At 38.9% G+C, this 16,149-nt stretch overlaps 1 protein-coding gene across 1 annotated transcript in view; it reads left to right on the forward strand.

The window, feature by feature from the left end:
• Window positions 1-16,149, forward strand: part of grm6a (glutamate receptor, metabotropic 6a) — a 279,282-nt gene that overhangs the window by 112,187 nt on the left and 150,946 nt on the right. Inside the window, 1 exon segment of the mRNA XM_028813328.2 lies at window positions 10,863-11,079. Within this exon segment, the coding sequence (XP_028669161.1) occupies window positions 10,863-11,079 (217 nt within the window).

Here is a 16,149-nt window from a genome sequence, read left to right on the forward strand (position 1 = left end):
AGTCCCACAGGACAAAAGGGACCGGTAGGACTCCTTCTTCAGCTTGACGGCATCCCTCAACGGGTGACGGTGTCCACCAACGGGTTCGGGGATTGCCGCCACGACAGGCACCGACCACCTTACGGCCACAGCTCCAGTCAGCCGCCTCAACAATAGAGGCACGGAACATGGCCCATTCAGACTCAATGTCCCCCACCTCCCTCGGGACCTGGTCGAAGTTCTGCCGGAGGTGGGAGTTGAAGTTACTTCTGACAGGGGGCTCTGCCAGACGTTCCCAGCAGACCCTCGCAACACGTTTGGGCCTACCAGGCCTGACCAGCATCCTCCCCCACCATCGAATCCATCTCACCACCAGGTGGTGATCAGTTGACAGCTCTGCCCCTCTCTTCACCCGAGTGTCCAAGACATGTGGCTGCAAGTCCAACGACACGACCACAAAGTCGATCATCGAACTGAGGCCTAGGGTGTCCTGGTGCCAAGTGCACATATGAACACCCCTATGCTTGAACATGGTGTTTGTTATGGACAATCCGTGACGAGCACAGAAGTCCAATAACAAAACACCACTCGGGTTCAGATCGGGGGGGCCATTCCTCCCAATCACGCCCTTCCAAGTCTCACTGTCATTGCCTACATGAGCATTGAAGTCTCCCAGCAGTACGAGGGAGTCCCCAGAAGGTATGCCCTCTAGCACCCCCTCCAGGGACTCCAAAAAGGGTGGGTACTCTGAACTGCTGTGGTGAACATATCGTGAACATATCGTGGTGGAGGGGTTTGCGTGTCCCAATGATCCTAGGAGCTCTGTTGTCCGGGGCTTTATGCCCCTGGTGGGGCCACCCAAGGCAAACTGGTCCTAGGTTAGGGATGAGACAAAGTGCGGTTCAACACAACCTCCTATGATGAATAAAAAATTTGGACGGCGTTTTCCCTCGCCTGGACGCAGGTCACCGGGGTCCCCCTCTTGAGCCAGACATGGAGGTGGGACTCGATAGCGAGCGCCTGGTGGCTGGGCTTGCACCCATGGGGCTCGGGCAATGTGGGTCCCCCTTCCCATGGGCTCACTACCTATGGGAGGGGCCAAGGAGGTCGGGTGCAGTGTGAGTTGGGTGGTGGCCGAAGGTGGGGACCTTGTCAGTCCGATCCTCGGCTACAGAAGCTGGCTCTTGGGACATGGAATGTCACCTCTCTGAAGGGTTGAGAGGTTCTGGCTAGATATAGTCGGGCTCACCTCGACGCACAGCTTGGACTGTGGAACCAATCTCCTTGAGAGGGGCTGGACTCTGTGCCACTCTGGAGTTGCCCCCGGTGAGAGGCGCCGAGCAGGTGTGGGCATACTTATTGCCCCCCTGACTTGGAGCCTGTACATTGGGGTTTACCCCGGTGGACGAGAGGGTAGCCTCCCTCCGCCTTCGGGTGGGGGGATGAGTCCTAACTGTTGTTTCTAAATCCTGAATAATACAACAAAGTAAGAGGACAACCTCGGAGGAAAAGAATGTGTTATTTATAAATTAAGTATATTTTGGTAGAATGAATTGTATGTGCATTCCAGGGAAGAAAAGAAAAGTTACAGGTAAAGGAGGAAAATGTAATGAAAGAAAGGAAGAGGGGCAGAGCACAGAAGAACAGCAAAAAATGGGTTCTGATTGAAGTTGGTTATTTTAAGCAAACTGCTTACCTGAGTGGAGAGTCCTGAGGATTTGATAAATGTTCCAGAGCAAATAAATGGGAGAAGTATGCAACACAGCATGAGCAAAAATGTAAAGTTCAAGTTCAAACAGTGCATCATCATGTCAGTGTCATACAGGAAGACAAGTTCAAAGTGACTGTTTATGGTGAGTTATGTGTATATGTAAATAGTTCAGTTAAAGGTTTTTAGGTATATCAGTGTGTGGGGAACAGCCCGGACACAGACAGTCAGACATCGTTTTAAGCACCACAACATGTTTATTTACACGAAACACACAACCCCCTTCACCCCAAAGCCCAGGCCTCTTTACACAATGCCTCTCTTTGCCACCTCCACTCCTCTCCACCGAGCTCTTGCCTTCTTCCTCCCGACTCCAGCCATCGAATGGAGGGAGGCGAACCCTTTTATACACACCTGGACGTGCTCCAGGTGTCTCCCGATGAGCTTCCGCCGCCACTTCCTGGGGTGGTGGAAGTACCGGCTGCACACCCGGAAGCACTCCGGGTGTCCCTGGTCTTCTTCCCCCCAGCACTTCCGGGTGTGGTGGAAGTGCTGAGGGCCAGGGCTCCATAGGCATTGGGGTGCCCCCTGGCGGTGACCACGGGCCCCTACAGGGTTGAGCTTCTAAGCTCCATTCCCGTGGTCCCCAAAGCCACCAGGGCGGTCGCCCCCTCATGGTCTGGAGGAGGCATAAGCTGTCCTCCGGTCCTCCTTGGCGTCCCGGCTGGGTACCACCTCCAGCCACTGGCCAAAAGTGTTAAAGTTCTCATTTATTGTCACATTTGTGCATATAGCAAAATTCTTATTTGCATGTCTGCTGCATACTTGTCACTGGAATACAGTACAAACAAAAGAATAACAGTCATATATTTGTTTAAGATTCATGGAACTTGTAAGCTACCTCCATTTCCATTCTAATACAAAGTCAGGAGGGTACCATGGGCACCTTTAAATATGTTGCTTATAATTTTAAATTAGGCACAAATTTACAAATGCCTTTTCTGATTCACACTCACTAGTACATGTTCTTACTAATAAATATGTTAAGGTTGAGGCACAGTTTTTAAAGCTGCAGGTCAGTTCTGATTTAGGAATCGATCAACATCACTTTGCTTGGTCACATCTTGCACATCTTGCTGCAGCTTGGGTTCAATTTTATTTATGCAGGTATGGGTCAGAACTGATTACTTAATGAGAGTACCAGCACAGTTCTGCAGAATGCAAACAGAATTCCAGAAGTGGCCTTACAAGTTTCTTATATATTTTAAGCATAACTTATCTTGACTTGTGCCCTACACAGCATGCTGTAATCTAATACAAAGTCAGGAGGGTACCATGGATACCTTTAAATATGTTGCTTATAATTTTAAATTAGGCACAAATTTACAAATGCCTTTTCTTATTCACACTCACTAGTACTTGTTCTTACTAATAAATATGTTAAGGTTGAGGCACAGTTTTTAAAGCTGCAGGTCAGTTCTGATTTAGGAATCGATCAACATCACTTTGCTTAGTCACATCTTGCACATCTTGCTGTAGCTTGGGTTCAATTTTATTTTTGCAGGTATGGGTCAGATCTGATTACTTAATGAGAGTACCAGCACAGTTCTGCAGAATGCAAACAGAATTCCAGAAGTGGCCTCACAAGTTTCTTATATATTTTAAGCATAACTTATCTTGACTTGTGCCCTACACAGCATGCTGTAAAACATCCTATTATCCTTTTTTAAGCACTTTTGTTTGTGTATTGTTTGGTAGTTGGGAATGTAGAGAGAAAAATGAAGTGAAGGCTTTATTGATTATAGTTATGACTGTACAGAAAAGCAGTACACCATAATGTCTAGTACTGAATAGGTTCCCTCTCTTTAAAGTGTAACAGCAATCCAGAACATGTTCTTCATATTGTATAAGCTTTTGCCAAATGTTACATGAAAATTACTCTTCATGAGAATGAATTATAAGGCATTTGGGAAATAAACAGTATTGTGATATTTTAACAAAATTATGTAGTTGATCTCTGGGTGAAACGTTCATATGTCAAAATGTAGACAAATGGTGCAGTAATACAGTATATACTTACAAAATGTAATAATAGAGAATACATTTTGGTCTTCATTTTACAACAGTGCTAAGTTCACTAAGTCTCCCACATCTTCGTCATTATGTGTGTTCATACTTAATATCCATCCATCCATCCATTTTCCAACCTGCTGAAACCGAACACAGGGTCACGGGGGTCTGCTAGAGCCAATCCCAGCCAACACAGGGCACAAGGCAGGAACCAATCCCAGGCAGGGTGCCAACCCATCGCAGTCATACTTAATATTTTACCATAATATGTGTAAGACTTTACATGTATTAAAATTAATTTGGCACATATGTGCCTGTATCTGGAATTTATTCTGGTTCATCTGGAGCACTTTTGCCAACTGCAGGATATCTGTTAATCCACCTACAGTACCTTGAGCAGTCACTTTATTCAGTATAGCCGGTATGCCACAGGAATATTGGTCCATGTGAATTCCAATTTAAGTCCATGGTTGTTGAAAAGTAGCTGGTGGCAGACCTCAAATCTGAATAACTCGGTCCATCTCATCCGAAAAATGGTTACTTTGAGGACTGGTAACAAAACTGACCTTGCAGCATTATATTAAATTTAATTCACTGAGTATAGACACAGTACACTTTTTCAAGTTCTCAGATGAAATGCAAGTATAACTTTCATATTTACACAATACAGAATTAGTACACAAAGACACAGATTTGTTTGAACACATAGGAAAAGAAAGTAGTTTAAAACTGATTAAAATAAATGGAAACCAATATTATATGTCTATTAATTACTAAACTGTGGAAAGCTGACAATGGAGGAGAGGAAGACAAAAAATTCAGTCAGCAGCATCTCTGGAGAAGACAAACTTCTGGGGGTCCACGATCAATTGTAAGAGACAAAATCAAAGACAAAAGTTACGCTGACACAGTCCTTGAGAGGTAGACCAACTAGCCACCCACCCACTCCATTCAGTGATTCCAAAGCTCTCAGATTACTTTTTCTTGGCTTGGCAGAAGGACAGTTGCGGCAAGTGCCACAACAAGATACTGAGAAGAGAAACAGAATGGGTGAGGGTTTGTAATTTATTGTTTTACTTATATTTTAGTATAAATGAGTATCAAACAGGGATACATCATGCACGGCTAATCCGTCCTTTCGTGTTCTGGGAATAACTTTCCTTGGCATGAAGCACTTTCCTACTGAGAAAGCTCACTCAATATATGGCTGAATTTCTTCTGTGAAAGAAGAAATGTCAGCCTACATTGTTGACATTTGTTGCAACATGCAAAAATGGGATTTTTTCATATCCTGGTTCTTCCTTCAGCATGAATCAAAAGGTAAGAGGACTGATCAGACATTCCATGCTTTTAGTACCCCGGGAAGTTTGTTCTTTGGGTCACTACAATAGTACCTTCTTGTTTCTCACTGACAAAAATAGAAGTCAATTGAGACTCCAGCAGCCATATTCATTCCATGATAAGATATGTTATGTTTTCTGTTATAACTCTTTCAGGTCATTGTTGTACTGTTAATTAATTGACTATCTGTAGCCCATGTTATATTGTGCAAAGTTATGGCAGCCTTTGGCTACCCTTTTTAACAAGGAGGTGTATGTGACAACAGAACTAGCTCGAGGTTTTTTAGGTGATAGAAAATTTTTGTCACATGTTATTGATATGTAAAAAGTCCAACAGGGATGATGTTATCGATACTATCATGCTGTCATGCCTGTTTCTTTCAAATTCACTTAAATGTTTAGTTTTGTATTGCCAAATTGACTCTTGATCAAACTGAAGAAAATAAGATGCGGTTTCATTGCATTTGACCAGTAAATGTGTTGTTGTGTAATCTCCAAAATTTTAAACTCCTCAGAGATCGTTTGTAAAAATGTACTTACAACACTGTCCCTGTTCACTTTTGCCTGCCTTCTACTTGGTTGTGTATTTGAGTCTATCACATCCATTCAGTATATACATTCTATCTGTAGGTTGAGGTATTATAGGTTTACCCAGCGGGTGCACCCTGACAAAAAAACCTGAAGCCATATTCAAAAAAAGTATTGGCTATATCATGTTTGGAGGCTCAAGTCCTCTGGTGTGGCTGTAATGTTTCTGTATATGTTCTTGCAATCTGTGTATACAGTATAAGGGGGTACAAGAGTACTCTTTTATGCCGATGCTGTATCATGTGAACAGAAAATGCCTGTTAATGGAGATCTAGGGGATAGCCTACACTACTTGGAGACAGTAGTAAAGAAAAATATATTGACCAAAGTCGATGCCACATTACTAATTGGAGGGAATATCAAACTTGACAACAGCAGTTGCTGATCTTGTCACCTGAGTATGTCAAATTGCATAGCTAAAAATAACAGAGTATGTCAAATTAGATAACTGTGTGATAACCTTCCACCACAGTTTCGCATTTCCAAAATAACGCAAATTCACCTGTTTTTCTACCGTGCGAAGGCTTTACAGTACAGATGGTTCAGTCTCAATCTCTGGTTGTTTTTTTTTCATTCTGTCATTATATGTAAAACATGTAACACCAGACAGGTGGGTGTCTCTTCTGTGTGTCATGTCCAAATCTCCCATGTTTCTTATTCCTCCTAGCTGCATTATGTGCATGGAACTTTCAGGTGAGTGCTCACTGGTTGTCAGCTGTCACACATACACAAGTTATGAATTAAGATAAAATCACACCTGTTTTTATTGGTCAGGTAAGTCATAGGTTGTTTGGATTGGGTCACTAGGTATGTTAAATCACAGGACCAATGGCCGTGGGAGCACACTGCAATTGCCCCAAGATTATATAAATGATGTATGCGAATGAAAAATTGCTGTAAGCATCGTATAATGTGACAGGGCCTTAAGCCACTGGCTATAATGAACACCCCTTAAAAGAAACCTTGGTCAATCTGCAGAATGTCTTATGTTAAAGGCTAATTTTTCCACATTTCCCTAGGGAGTGCTATTTGGAGGTCTTTTGTTTTACCATCAGACTTAAAGAAAGATAACCTATATACACAATATTTCAATATGTTAATGTTAATCTAATTCTATGAATTTTATTTATTTGACTATTTAGACTTGGGTGTATTCTATATTGCTTTTGTGTTGGTCTGACTGGTATTAATACAGTATATCTGTTGGCTGCTTTAACATCAATTTGCCTTTGGAATCAATAAAATATATATCTTTGTATCCATACTAGGCAAAAGGTTGATACTTCTGAATCCCAAACTTGTTTGACTTCAGTTTCTATCAGTGATGAAGCCACTGTTGTCTATATATGAGTGACTTTTCAGGGTTTACTTATCTTCTTCTTCTTCTTCCTTTTCCTCTTCATCTTTTCCCACTTGCATGTGGTGTTGATGTGCTTGATCAGCCTTCTCCATCTTGGTACTGCATCTCCTTCTCAGTCAGACCATTGTCCTTCAGAACTTCTTATACTTTACCCATCCACCTCTGCTTTGCCCTTCTTTGCTTTCTCATCCCCAATACTCCCATTCCCATTACTCTTTTTCCCTAGTATATATATTGTCTCTCCTCATCACATGTGTCACCTCTTCAATCTGCTTTCTTGTACTTTATTAGATATCACTCCCACTTTTGTTGTACCTCCGATTGTCTCATTTCTTTTTCTGTCCTATTTTGTAACTTCATACATCCATCTAATTTCTCCTGGGTTGCCTTTACTGTCCATGTCTCAGCTCCATACATTATTGCTCGTATTACCACTAAAAACCTTACCTTTAACCTTTGCCTTAATTCTTTGATCACATAATGCTCCTGATACCTTCTTCCAATTGTTCCATCCACACTGCACTCGATGGGTTATCTCTGCATCTAGTTTTCCATCTCAGGCTACCACTGACTCTAGATATTTAAATTTATCCAGTCTTTTCAATATCTCTCCCTGCAGGTTAACTTCTGAATCCTGATCATCATTAAACCTCATATATTTTGTCTTCTTTCTATTTATCTTCAATTTTCTATCTTCCAAAGCTCTTCAGGGTTTACCTTTCTGTTTTTTTAAATTATACATCAGCTTGTTATATTAAGTAAATATTTATATCCATCCATCCATCCATTTTCCAACCCGCTGAATCCAAACACAGGGTCACGGGGGTCTGCTGGAGCCAATCCCAGCCAACACAGGGCACAAGGCAGGGAACCAATCCTGGGCAGGGTGCCAACCCACTGCAGGACTAAATATTTATATATATATATAAAAATATATAAAATATTTATATATTTAAGTAAATATTTACTTTTTAGGAGCTTTTTTTCTACCTGAGTCTTTAAATGGTTCAAAGTCTGGAGGAAGGATTGGCTAGTAGGCAGTACTGTTCATAAACTTTTTAGGAGAACTATTAAACTCAACTCAACTGCATTAGCTAGCATACAGGGACGAGGTGGAGCGACTGTCAGAGTGGTGCACAGTCAATAACCTGCTCCTCAACAACAAAAAAACAAAGGAGCTTGTTATTGACTTTAGGAAAAACAAAACTGACATCCAGCCACTCACCATTGGCGGGGCATGTGTGGAGAGGGTCCCGGTGTTCAGGTTTCTGGGTATGGAGCTGGAGGATGACCTGACCTGGAGTGCCAACACCAAGGAGCTGCTAAAGAAGGCACAGCAGAGACTGTATTTTCTGAGAATTCTCAGAAAGAACCACCTCCCAAAAAATCTGCTCCTTGCTTTTTATCATTGTTCCATTGAGAGTGTGCTCACGTACGGACTGTGTGTGTGGTACGGCAGTTGCACTTCCTCAGAAAAGAAAGCGCTACACAGGGTCGTCAGGATAGCGGAGAGAACAATTGGTTGTACCCTCCCCACTCTGGAACAAATCTACACCTCCCGAAGCCGCAAAAAAGCAATAGACATTTCGCAGGACTCATCACATCCCGGTCATTGCCTCTTCCAGCTTTTGCCATCGGGCAAGAGATACAGAGCTATGAAAACTAGGACAAACCGCCTTAAAAACAGCTTTTATCCGAAAGCAATCATGGCCCTGAACTCAAAATAAAACTGCTCTATATTATTCTTCCAATGTGCAATATATACCTTAGGTCAACAAGTGCAATTTGTATATTTATTACTATTCGGTTTGTTATTATATTCTGTCTTTTTGTCATTTTAACCCTTATTCCTCACACTGAGTTGATTGCACCTTCAATTTCGTTGTTCCTTTGTAAAAGTGACAATGACAATAAAGATCTATCTATATTCTATATTCTATCTATCTAAGTAGTTATGGAGTTAAGTAGTATTAGTTCCTCTTTGTCAGAGGTGCTCACACTTGGGATTGGCTGTAGCTGATGAATAAGAAGCCCAGATGTTCCAGTAATTTTAACAGACATCCCTTATTATGGTGGTCTGTACAGGATGAACAGGTACTTTTGTGCTGTAATAGTTAATAACTTCAGACTAACCAGCCTTCTTATTTAAAGTGTCTTGTGCAAGAATACACATGGCATACAGCGCTGCCCTCGTGATAGCAGACGTGAACATAACATCATGTGATCTTTAAATGCACCATTGAAAAGACCATGTGGTCAAAGTCATTACGGAATTTGATGTTTGTTAAGCTGCTTCTTATTTCATGACTACTTGTTTACTTTAATAGGCAAAGGTAATGCTGTCCTATTTACCTAAAATATAGCCAGACCCTTTAAATGGTCTTCTTGTCCGAGAAGCTTGATTTAGGGATCAATGTAGTGACTCCTTCAGTTACTTGGTCTTCCTCTTCCTTGTCTTTCCAATTCTTGTGAACACCTTCCTATAATGAAAGTTAAAATTCACTCCCTGCATTGTAGCTACATCCCAGGGGTGGGTTACCATATGACAATATGTTTATGAATCATTTCATTATACCAGTATTTTCAATAATTTTTAATAACTTTAAATAAAAAATAACATTTTGCTAGGGGAAATTAAATTATAAAATGTAATCTAAAAATAAAAAGAAGAATCAAGGTAATAGTAAGTTATTAAATTTTTCTTAGTTTACTTCATTGGTAGAATTTTTCTTATTCCTCTTCACAAAAAGAATTACATATTTAATGGAACATGATTTCCAGAACATATCAGTTTTCTAGTGGATTTCAAAGTAAGACTAGCTGTGTTACAGAAATGTTGTAGTGTCAAACTAATGTCAAAATCTGATAGAACACTAAATACTTCTGACTGGGACCAAGCAGTTATTGTACATATACAGTATTATACACATTATTATTATTATTATTGTTATTATTATTATTATTATTGTTATTATTATTATGTATACAGTAATGTACAGTGTTGCTTCAGGTCATTGCCACCTTTCTCTTTAGGCAAAGTAATGTAACACACGATATAGAAGTGTTTGTTGAATCATCGTGTAAAAATGATCGAGGCAATACTGAATTGCTTAGCAGCTTCAAGCATCTACAACATTTACAGAACAGAAGATGCTTTTAGCAGCAGCTCTTTCATAGTGGGGGTGGAGCTGTAAAGCCTCAGCATGTTTAAATATGAGTATGAACTAAAAAAATCAACTGAGAAATAGTCAGCAATCATAAACGGTACACAAATTTAATACTTTATAACTGACTGCTTCCACCTAATTAGCCAGTTAAATTCAAGGTCTTATCATTTCTGACCTTGATATTTCTCATATCTCAAAGAGATACATAGCATGGTCTGGTTTTATAAGTGTTAATACTTCAGGGAGCACAGTAGGCCAGATTTGGGCACTTCTTCTTGGGAAGATTGAAAATCAGAGTAGGTGTTACTTTTTAGACTATTAAGATCTCTGAGGTCTAATCATATCAGTATATCTCACCTTGTGGCCACATCAAAGAGCACTCTGAATTTTAGAAGAATCTGATACTTCTCATAGTCATCAGATCTTTGTCAGCACTGCATATCAATCTTGCCTTTACTCCTCATCTTGTTATCAGATCTCAGCTTCTTATACTGTATCTGGTCAGTTTGTCTCAAGTGGACAGGTCACACAGCTTAGCAGATCTTACCAATAATCTCACACTTTCTTCAAATTCCACTGAGATGAGAACTTTAATATCTGAAAAAGATCAATGTTTGGTGAGTAGTTCTTCTTTTTTGATATTCCTTTAGATCCCTCAAATCAGCTATGCATCCACTGCTCCTGAACTAAGTGACAACAACCGCTATGACTTCTTCTCACGTGTTGTGCCGCCCGATTCTTACCAGGCTCAGGCTATGGTGGACATTGTGAAGGCAATGGGTTGGAACTATGTGTCAACATTGGCTTCAGAGGGCAATTATGGTGAAAGTGGAGTTGAAGCCTTTGTACAGATCTCACGAGAAGCAGGTATGAAGTAAATAGTAAATAATGGAGATCTAAGTATTTATCTGGAAAATGTTCATTCACATGTGTAATGCTGGCCCTAATTGTCATTTGTAGTGGTGGAGGGGAAATTTCCATCAGATCTAACCAATAGTTTATTGGCTTGTGGGAGATTCAGCATAGGTTTTATAGAAAATTATATGATCATTATGGACCACCTGATCAATTTGATCATATCAACTTACCAAATCCAGCCACTGACAGATTTCCATTCAGTACCTGAAAAATAAATACTGCTAAATATCAACATTAAAAAATAAAAATTCAAACATTATTATTATTATAGCTAATAGTGCCTCATGAATTAGTGAATACCAATATTATTCAGGATATTGTCATTCATATAAACTCTTTAAAGCTGTTTTTGTAAGAAGACACTTTTAAAATCAGTTTTGTCAGCAAGTCACTCTGTCAGGTTTGTGACTTTGGCCTTTGTGGGATTTATGTTTGCAATAGTATATAGAGGAAACATTAACTAATTAGTGATATTTTCTGAAGAGTAATATTTAATAGACAAGTTAAATTTCAATTTCAATTGTTGCAAGCTACCAGTGCTTTAATTTTCTAAATCTCTTGTTCCATTTTTACACTTGCACTAACTTTATAGTTACCTATGCCAAAATCAATCCAATTGAATTAAAGATTAATAGAATATATAAGAACTAAAACAGCCATTTTTCTTGTGTTTTCAAAACTGGCTTAATACAAATGATATGAATTATTGCTTATGCATGCGCACATTGATCTATAATGGTTTTAACTGCAGTAATTTCTCGTAACTGGTGACTGCATCTTATTCACTACCATTCAAATGTGTGTTGTATGTGCTTTCATGATGTTGGGCATATTTAATTTTTATACTAAGTCTCTTTACTTTGCCTTCAAAAGCCCAATTAATGATACAAATGTAGTATTTGGCAATTTGTTTTCAGCGAACACTGTTTAGCTCAACTAGCTCTATATTTCTATGACTATGCACTCACATTTGCATATTAAATGTAATTTCATCAGATTTGCCTTGTGCTTCAAATACATGCTGAGCCACACAAATGTTAACCAATATGGAGGCTTTAAAATCTGCAGTCATATAGTTAAGGTGGAAAAATTGACAATAGTAAAGATCGTCTTATCTATTATCTAAGCCAGGGGTGCCCAATGCGTTGATCACGGTCGACCGGTAGATCGCAAAGGTAGTGCAGGTAGATTGCGTTGCATTCAAAAAATAATTTTTTTTAAACGTTAGTCTATCATATATCCTCCCTATGGCATTTGCCACTTGATCGACATACAGGGCAGCCAGTCTGAGATCTCTTTTCTTTGAACACACCGGTCATCCCGCACACACGATCAAATGCACGAGCTACTGCAAAACTCCGGCTGTGATCTAGTTAGCCTTCCAATTTATATCGACTAAAGAAGGGATTTAAAAAAAAAAATTGTTAGGGGAGGGTATGGGCTGGATGTGGAATTGGAAGAGGATTTTTTTCTCTCACAATGTCACAATCGAAGTGCGTTTGTCTGATCTGTCAATCTATCATTGCTATTCCAAAGAAGAAAAATGTGGAAAGGCACTTTCGAACTGTTCATAAAAACTACGAAACTGAATTGAAAAAAAAGCAAGTCCAATCCGGATGTTGGCGCTATACACATGCAGAGCAGGTTAGAGATTTTGAAAGCAGTGGAATTCGAAAGGCTCAAAAAAAATAGTTGGCAATACACTTGTGGAGAAAGTTAACGAATATGAAAGTAGGAAAATTAGAAAGTATAAAAAAGAAAGTAAAGATGGCAGGAGCGCAAACAAACGGAAATTATTACTCGAAAAAGGGAAAATAATCACCACGGACCAGGTGTCATTAAAAAAAGCAGGATAGAGCGAGGTCAGAAATAAAAGACAGAGTAGAAAACAAAGTAAAACATCATAAAAAGGTTAAAAAACAAGGGGGCCAAACACATGCAGAGCAGGTTAGAGATAATGAAAACTAGAATTCAAAAGACTAAAAAAAAACGAAAGCGCGAAACACATGCAGAGCAAGATACAAAATATGAAAGCAGAAAAAAGGACAGTGTCAAAACTTTGACAAACGGTTTCAAGACTCAGCTTTACTTGAGCCAATCGCTACATTTAGGGAAGATGTTAAGGGTGATTCACCCGCATCAAAAATTGCAACACTGTTTCACCTAAAACTCCTCTACCGTGGAGGATCAGATTTTGACACTACAGGATGACATTCAACTGAAGTATGGGGCTCATGGAGAGTTTTGGAACTTACTCACAGAGGAAAGGTACCCAAACATGAGGAAATGTGCTACCTCCTTGACTGCATTATTCGGCTCTACTTATTTATGCGAGCCAGCCTTTTCCCACATGAAGATTATTAAATCCAAATACTGTAGTGACCATAAATGTATTGAAGTGTTATTGTGCCATAAGAGTTATTCAGTTATGCAAGGTATGACAACATATATTTTATGTATAAAGTATACTCAATATATATATATATATATACCGTATATATATATAGCATTTTTAATGTAGGTAGATCATTTCGACCAGGTCATTTTAAAAGTAGCTCGCAAGCCGAAAAAGTGTGGGCATCCCTGATCTAAGCAAACAAGTGTGGTGGACTAAATGATCTTCTCTCATTTTTCACTCTTCTTAAGTTTTTTTAAGCAGATTCCGATCAGTTAAATTTATTCTTACATAATCGTTTTGTCTGAAAGCAGGCTTAGACAACTTACACAGATTTACCAACAAAAAACATTAGCAGGCCAATAAAAAGCATATACATGCACAGAGTAACCATATATATCTAGATGAGGGAATCGCCATAAAAAGGGCTGACCTCATGATTTCTTTAAGGGTATCTAGGCCTAATGCAAAGTAATATTTTCATTCATTCTTTTTAAGAATCTGTCTGTTCCTCCATTGTGTCATGGAAACAAAAACTCTCTATGTTATTTAATTTATAACAGTATTGTAAATTCTTATTTCTCTTTACTTGAATGAGCTGGCTTATCTACAGCTTCTAATGTTCAGAATTTTTACAGTTATTATGTTTACCATTGGTATCAGTGGCCAGACATAAATGTTTCTTTGTTATTCTCATTTTTGAACTAACATTATCCATAAGCCAGACAATCAAATTAAATTTTCATATATTTTTTTTCTATTCCAAAATAAATGTGTGGTGAAAATTAATTTACTAAAAATAATGTAATTTTCTCAAACCACCTTAATCAAATTGGGGTCAAGGGGGCCAAAGCTGATTGTGGAAGTATCTGGATGTAAGGCAGAAAGCACCCCTAGGTGGGGTATTTCCATCACACGGCAAAAGCAAAATTAAACAGAAGGCCTGCTGGTAGCTATAATACATGTGTGACACATGCTTATTAAATTAGGTTAACTAGTGACAGTAAATTGGTCTTGTGTGAATGAATTAGTGTGTGTGTGAATATGTATGTAAATGACTGATCACTTCAGTAGGGTTGTTACTTTCTTGACTTGGCTGTGGCATCTTACAACAGAATCATGGACTAAGTTAGTTCAGAAGGAAGATAGATAGATTGAACTGTTGGAACACTAAAATCAACAATGTCCACTTACAACTTTTAACCTATTATTTTACCTTAGTCTACACCGAAAAAAGTAGACCAATTGCTGAATGTTTATTGCTTGTTTGTTAATAATAGCAATACTACTTTTTAAATTAATGCACACTGTTCATTATTTCATAAGTGAAATCTTAATTCATGCATTCATATTTAGTATTTTTTATCACTTTCTCATCGTTGACTTGGAATCATTTCACCAAGTGCATAGATATTTGTCTGTTGCAATGAGCTGATACAAAAAACACATAGAGGAGTATTTCTTATTTTTTAGTCTGCATTTTATGTTTAAAAAGTCCCAACAAATGCACAAGAAAGTTACATTAACTAGTGTCAAATTATTTCAATTTTAGCATAGCTAATAGGTCTATGTGGGAAATATCAGTAGCCATAGGCTGCCAAGTAAATTGTTGAAGAAAATGATTTCCATACGTTAACAACAAAACATTCTTTTTTGTCTTAATTAACTGTAAGGTCAATGTCCCATAGATCTATAATCTTAAAGTGGATTACTATTTATACTTGACAAAAGAAATATGTTGCATTACATGTAAAGTGCATGGCCACCATACGTATAAACAGTTAGGGAGGACTAAACACAGAAATTAAGAGACTGTACACAGTGCAGTGTTAATAATAAGCAGATGTGAGAGTAAAATCAGTGTAACCATGGTTGCAACTTTAGATTTAGGTGCTTCTAATTGGAAACCAAAACAGAAAAGCTGCAGAGCAGTTGTGAATATAGAATATTCACATCCAGATCTCCAAAGCAAATACATTTTAAAGATAGTTAGCTTGTGACTTTTCTATTTTATAAATATTGTTGAGAATTGACGGTAATAACATCTACTGTATGTTAACCAGCAATGGGTGCTACCCTTTATAATAAAGAGACAAAGGAAGATTACAAATCTTTGGGTCACCACAAGGGCCAAACCCTTATATTCAAATAAAATGCATGGTGCAGTCCACTAGGAAAGACAAAAATTCCGAAACAACACAGCTCTCCATAAGGCTGATTCAAAATGGTATTGCTTCCAAAGATAAAGATCCTGGGCAGGAAAAATAGTGATAGTGTTATTCTTCCTCAAGCCAGTATACTATAGTCTAGCAAGGATTCTGCAGTTGACAGCTAGTCTGGTTTGCTACAACTTTGTGGTATTGGGAAAAGGTAGGAACACCTTGTGCAGCTAGAGTAAGCCCTACATAGACAGCACAAGGATTTTGGATGGTCAAAGTAAACCAAAAGTCACAATGACTATGGGTTTAAAAGCCCATTTCTAGCCAGTGGATCAGTGAGTTTCAGAGGAAATCAAAGACAAGGGCTCAAATGATGGGAGTAAAGGAAAGCAGACCCAGGTTAAAGTGTTATGTGTTGAAAGATGAAACACAGATTTCAGATTGCAGTGGGTATGTGGACCAGTT

The sequence above is a fragment of the Erpetoichthys calabaricus genome, chromosome 11 (assembly GCF_900747795.2).
Source record: "Erpetoichthys calabaricus chromosome 11, fErpCal1.3, whole genome shotgun sequence".
Classification (NCBI taxonomy): domain Eukaryota; kingdom Metazoa; phylum Chordata; class Cladistia; order Polypteriformes; family Polypteridae; genus Erpetoichthys; species Erpetoichthys calabaricus.